The following is a 6,643-nucleotide window of genomic DNA, read 5'->3' on the forward strand; positions in this document are numbered from 1 at the left end:
TCATTTACCTCCATGGATATTTTAAATCGTGATCTTAAACTTGATTCTTGTTGTAAGTTGGCCAAATTATTATTTTTTTCTCTTTAATCCCCTTCATCATCAATGTCTATTTTTCTCTGGGAGTGTGTGGGAGTTTCTTAAATTTTAAATTGTTTTGTTGAAATCCATGTCGTGGTAGAAGCAGTAGCAGGGAGGAAGAAATGAGGAGAGAGAAGGTAGAGAATTTGAGTTTATCTGTTAAACTTTAACGGATATTGTTAAATTTTAGGGTTAGGACCAAAATAATCACATTTTATATACATTAAGTGGTATATATCAAGGATCAAAACACTTCAACCTCCATACATTAAGGATCATTTTGATCATTTTCTCGTCATAATTCATTTCAAATAAAAGAAATAGGTTGATTTGTTCAGTTTTGAGTTATGATTCAAATTGTTCGATCGAATATGTATGTTTAGTAATATCGTCTTTTAAATATTTTGAGATTAAAAATACTTAAGTAATTTAATTTTTCTTTTATGATATATTAAATGAAATTTCATATACATTCATTGTTAATTTGTTATATATAAATTCGCACATACGTGCATTGGACATATGATATCTTAATATGCGTAAGAATATTTTCTTAAAGAAATAACGTAAATGATACTAAATGTATATGTGATATAACTATACATAATTATAAATTATGGAAAAATGATAAATATTATCGTCAAAAACACATTTAAATTTATAATTTTTCGAGTTTCTTCATATATGAACTATCATGTATGCAAGGTCTTTTATCGAATTATCACCAACTTTTTGTTAAAACGGTACACTTTAACTATCAATTGTTTTCCTTTCTACTAAAATCTCACATATATGATGATTCAGATATACATCTCAACAAAAATAAGATATTTTAAATATGTTTTTGACTGGTTCTTTAACTAATTTGACTGACAAATATGAATAGACTTTGTTTAGATTTGATCAGAGTGAATGGAATTAGTCTATGGTATTATAATATTTGAGATGCATCGCTCAGAAAATTATTATATCCCAAGTTCAAACAAAACAGAGAATAATTAATTAGTTAGAAAGTAATGTATTGTTGTTACAATTTGTCGTCACATATATATATATATAAAAAAACTAATAATTGTTGTTAAAAATAAAATAAAATTGGGACTTGGGAGTAGGGTGAGGGAAAATGTAGGTTACAAAGTATGGAATCGGGACTGTCATCTACAAAGTGAAAGTTCAAATAATTAATCAATTAAACTATTAAAATTTTCTATAAATATATAAACTTAAGATATTTGTTTGATTTAAAATAAAAATTAAAATCAACAAAATATTACATTTAGAACGTGTGCAAATTAACCAAATTTAAATGTGCAACCCCCAAGAGCTGTTATAAAAATGAAATGTTACTATTATAAAATTAATTGTAATCTCTTCATCTAGATAAAATTAAGTGAATCTATTTAAGAATCATGTTAATTTAAATTAAAAGAATATAATAATGAAATTGAATTGTACTGTCATTACGTATATGGAGTTCTTTTTGACAATTTTGAACAATATGTATATAATTAAATAAGGGTGATTATAGATATGTACTTTTGAAGAAGTTAAAACTCAAATAGAAACAAGTAAAAGATATATTCTCACCATTTAATTTGTTTGTCTATTTTTTATTTGACATGAAATTTTATAATAGTGAAGAATTTTTTTAAATTTTGTAATTTTAAACTAAAGATATGTCGAATATATTACGACATTATTTAATCTTATGATTTAAAATACATTACGTGAAAAGTTGAAACTAAAGAATTATTTTTAAAAAAAAGACATTTTTTCACTAAAAGAAAGTAGGACAAACAAATTGAGACAAATAAAGTAATTAAATAAGGTCATAGATTTTATATCGGATTGAAAGATAAATATCTTTAAAATTTTGTTTGGCCATAAAATTTGAGCAAATTTTGAAAAGATCTGATCTTCAATTATTTTCAACTTCTCAAAAATTGGTCTGATACAAATCATTTCTTTTGAATTTCCACTCATAAAACTTTATTTTTTTTCTAAGTAAAATGATCCTAAACACAACATCAAATTTCAGAAAATTACAATTTTCAAAACTTAATTTTTTAAATTTTAAATTTTAACTACAAAATTTATGATCAAACGAAAACTAAGTCACCACCGTACATGCCATTTGGACCTTTTTCATTGATGAAAGCATGTAAAGTATATGAATAAATAAAGTACACATTGAATAATATCAGTACAATTTTGAGGTAGAGTAAAAATATTTGTGTATATAAATTTTGTTTTCTCAAACTTACTTTACTAGATTATATTTCATTAGATATATTATCGTTAACTTTGGAAATAATCAAGAAAGTATGTAAATAAATACTAAACTTGACATGATAAATAATTTAAGTTTCAACTCGTGTCATGTGTGGTATATATTCTTTCCCCAAGCAATTATTGAACTAGAAACATCTTCGTTGAATTTGTGTTTAGATGAAAGCATCCCCATATCTTTTATCAGTAAAAAATTATCTGTCCTCGATATTTATACACATCAATAAACATCTTCATTGTGTGATTGTTAATAGACAATATTGTACTATTTGATCATAGTTAATATGAGTAAATAATATTTTATTACATTAAATCACTTAATTACATACAATAAGTTGATATAGTTTGATGTAAATATCAAATGCAGATAAATTAACCGCTGCACCGAAAGTTTAATTATTCTCTTTTAGTCAGTGAAAAGTGACAAAAACTAAAGGTGACAATAACATGTGTTGCAAATCCCAGTAATTTGAATAAAAAAGATATGGTTATATCCACCATTATTGGGGCTACATAAATAAAATTACAAACTATATATTACAATTATTTTAAAAGTAATTACAAAGTCAAGCTAATAGCTATTATAAATAAATTAAAGGAGCCACTACCAAAAAAAAAGAAGTTTTGGGAGTAAAAAAAAAAGGTTCGAGCTTATATTAATCGTAACTCTAAAATAGACATTAAACTCTGAACTCTATGAAACAAATCTCTTGTTATTCTTTATTAGCTTAATAAGGTCGATTATTAACCGATTGATTGATTAAATAATTAGATAACCAACAGTCATACACATAATGAAAGAATAAAAAGAATATAATGATATTATACCAGTATTATTTAATATGATTTCTTATATTAATTATTAAGCTGATTGGTCATGTATAGAAAATTTCCATCCCGGTTTTAATTCTATATATATATACATTGTATATAATTATTTTACACGATCAAATTGCCTATAATAACACATACGTAACTATTATAACAATTAGCATGTCCCCAAACCCGAAAAAAAAAGACTAAATATCTTGCTAATTAACGAGTTAAAATGTTAATATAGTTTATTTTACTATAAGATATTTGAAGTGGAGATCGTAACGAAACTATAATATTAAGTTTGAATTTGAACATATTCAATAACTTGCTTAGATTTTGTATTGCATTAGAAAATTGTTGATCTAATAACTAAAACGAGCTCTAAATTCAATAATAAGTTCAGAATAGATAAACTTCAACGATCACAAAGAGGTATGGGATGAAAGTATCTGTCACACATAGAAGTTGACATATGTGGAAGGACCATGCCCATCTCACATAGTTCATTAGCTGTTGCCTGTTGGTCATGCCATTCAACTCAGCATATCACCATGTCATTGTCCTATAACTCATTATAATTTAGGAACTCAGACATGAAATCTTTAAGTGTTTTGAAATAAAATTTACATATTTAAAAATTACGTAAAATATACTACACGTCATAATAAATATTCATTTGAATCTCAAAATCTGAAAGGTACCCCACTATGCTACAAAGGTGCCAATGTTTGGTTAAGAAAACAAAGTAGACAAGTTATAACTGCCCCATATTTTTCCACTATAAATTCCAAATACTACATATCAAATTGAAACAAAATTACATTTTGTCATAAAAAAAAATTAGAACATAAAGTCCCCATAATGTGTGTAGTGTCATTCTATTGTTGAATTTATTAAATTGAAGAGGAAAATAAAATAAACAGAAAAATAGTAGGCAAGAAAACACAAGGGTAATTTATTAGTGCAATTAGGTCCAGCCAAATGGGGTCTGCTAAATAGGATGTCCTTCTATGACATTTGCAATAATACACACATGGGACTGTCTACACTCCACTCCCCCTCTCTAGTTCCCACACCAACAAATAAAATAATCGTAGTGTCTAAATCAATTTATACGTAATTTATGTGTTCTTCATCCATTAATTACCTCCCACTAGTACATGTAATGATTCTATCCATCAATGTTTGAATAAATAAAAATAAACTAATCACCTATTATTTCTTATTTCTGTTGAGATTTGAACTTGATGAGATCTCGTAGATAGTTCTCAAACTTATTACATGAACACTAGCCACACTCTTGATGAAAATAATATTTACATAATTAGGTGACTCAAAACATAAGTACAAGATGCCATCATGGCTAAATTTGGTTAAGTGATAAGCTGTGTTACGTTACTTATGTAAAACACATGATGTGTTGCTTAGGTGCACGCCAGACCTATTATTTAGAGAGTTTTCAGGCAATGTGTCGATTGTTCTTCGAAGATTTTTCAGTTATAAAAAAAAATAAAAAATATTAACTGCAGGCTACATGACTGACTGTTTTTTTTTCTTTTCACTACATAAATGTTCCTACCCAACATATCTACATCAGGACCTTGTAACTAATTGCTGTGTTAGATGGTGACATTTTTAATTGCCAAAAATTGTGAAATTCCTTAACTATATGTATTCCACTTCATGTTTGTTCCTTGATTCATTTTTCCTCCCTATATTATTTTAGATAGTTAATTTCTTGATCCTTGGCACAAAATATATATATATAAAAAGTTCTCTTTTAGTAGTCTCTTTGCCATTGAGATCATGAAGGCTAGTTTCATTTGCATTTTCTTGATTTTCCTCCTCATTGATCCTTGTTCTTCTTCAGGTAATTTGTCTTCAAATTGATCTTTTTAATCTCTTGTTTATGAAATAATTTCACATTTTCTTTACTTAATGTCACTATTAAAAACACGTGAATTTTTCTGACGGATGTTCTCATGGTATGGTGCAGCTTATCTTTCCCCTAGATTACTTTACTCACTGAAAATCATCCCACCTATATATATTTCTTCATTCGAACTAGTCTCCTTCGGTCAACTTGCTTGTGTCTGCTATTACCTACTGTATAGGACCCCCCCCCTTCCCCAAAGTGAAGAAAGAGGAGCCTTCAGGCACATACAACAAGGATTAAGGGAGATCTCGTTGTTACATAAGCCTTCACATTCGAAACAAAAAAATTATTAGTTGGAGAATCCTTTTTACAGGGAAGGCATGGTAAAGGCAAAATGTTAGAACGTCATGGAAATTATGAAATATCCGATAGAAATTCCAATAGAAAGTCCATCGGAAACATTTCCATCAAGCCAATTTTCGACAGATTTCATTAAAAATTTGCCCTTTTTTTAGTAGTGTATGAAATTTAATTGTGACTAATTATGAAAATGATATTTTTGTTGACAGGGAAAATGGATTTATTAAAGATGGATTCAGAAATTTATGAAATTGATTATAGAGGTCCAGAAACTCATACTTATATTCCTCCACCAAAAGGATCAAGGGGAAAACATAATTTTCATCATCAAAACATGATGTTAAAACATCATCGCAAATTCAAAGGATTGAAAGTTAGTAAACCTGAAGAAATTAGTGTAAGTAATTTAATTTTACTCTCTTCATATATAGACATGAACTATTCAACTTTTCATTAATTTACGTAGAGGCAGATCCATGATTTCAACTAATTAAAAGGGTGCTAAATATCACTACGTACGTTAATATCTTTTGTGTCACAAAAGTTCGAATTAGTTAGAATTTTTTTTGAATTATATAATAGAATTTGAATTAATTGTAAATACAGCGAATGCGGCGGAGCTAGCAAAAGTTGAGGGGTTTTCCTTCGGTGGAAAATTACATAGTTTGTATATATTTATAGATCGAATAGGATTTCGTGTTTCTTTTTGTTTCCATTTTTCTTATTCAATTTCTGATTTAGTATTTTTCTATTTTTTGTAGGGGAAGAAAATTCATGGATGAATTTAAAAGAAATTTGATGTGTTTGTTTTTGGAAATTTGGATGAACAATCAAGAATAGTGTTTCTGCAGTTTGGAGATACATATTAAATGCATTAGAATGTGATTTAATTTTATTTTTTTCATTTATAATATATCTCCCAATATTTTTGTATAAATGAGGCTTGTGATAGACTTCAATTATTGCTATTGTATCCATTATAATTATTTTGTGCATCATATTTTTTGACCATGGAATATTCAATCCTTTTTTCTACATAGTTCCATCCTGGTTAATGAATGATTTCTCCAATGAGAATATTAAGAAGGCCTAAACATAGATAGTTTGCAGATACTTGAATTATAGCATATTCTAATTGAATATCTGAATGCATGATAAAATGTTCATAATAATAACTTTTGTTTAAATTTGGAAAAAAAGAAATTTGCGTGTTTTTAAATATAT

General features: G+C 27.2%; 1 protein-coding gene across 1 annotated transcript; it reads left to right on the forward strand.

Annotated features, from left to right (window-relative positions):
• Positions 1–4,769: 4,769 nt before the first annotated feature.
• LOC102578690 (uncharacterized) lies at positions 4,770–6,368 on the forward strand. The gene is made up of 3 exons (XM_006338999.2): positions 4,770–5,053; positions 5,629–5,816; positions 6,181–6,368. The coding sequence occupies exons 1-3, from the start codon at positions 4,990–4,992 to the stop codon at positions 6,199–6,201; spliced, it is 273 nt and encodes a 90-aa protein (XP_006339061.1). The 5' UTR covers positions 4,770–4,989; the 3' UTR covers positions 6,202–6,368.
• Positions 6,369–6,643: the final 275 nt, after the last annotated feature.

The sequence above is a fragment of the Solanum tuberosum genome, unplaced genomic scaffold, assembly GCF_000226075.1.
Source record: "Solanum tuberosum cultivar DM 1-3 516 R44 unplaced genomic scaffold, SolTub_3.0 scf00008, whole genome shotgun sequence".
In the NCBI taxonomy this organism is placed as follows: Eukaryota; Viridiplantae; Streptophyta; class Magnoliopsida; order Solanales; family Solanaceae; genus Solanum; species Solanum tuberosum.

What these genes read in the sequence shown, in the direction of transcription:
- LOC102578690 (XM_006338999.2), top strand. Translation starts at nt 4,990, where the DNA reads ATGAAGGCTAGTTTCATTTGCATTTTCTTGATTTTCCTCCTCATTGAT. An exon ending in TGATCCTTGTTCTTCTTCAG is followed by an intron (nt 5,054 to 5,628) that starts GTAATTTGTCTT and finishes TTTTGTTGACAG; the next exon opens with GGAAAATGGATTTATTAAAG. An exon ending in GTAAACCTGAAGAAATTAGT is followed by an intron (nt 5,817 to 6,180) that starts GTAAGTAATTTA and finishes TATTTTTTGTAG; the next exon opens with GGGAAGAAAATTCATGGATG.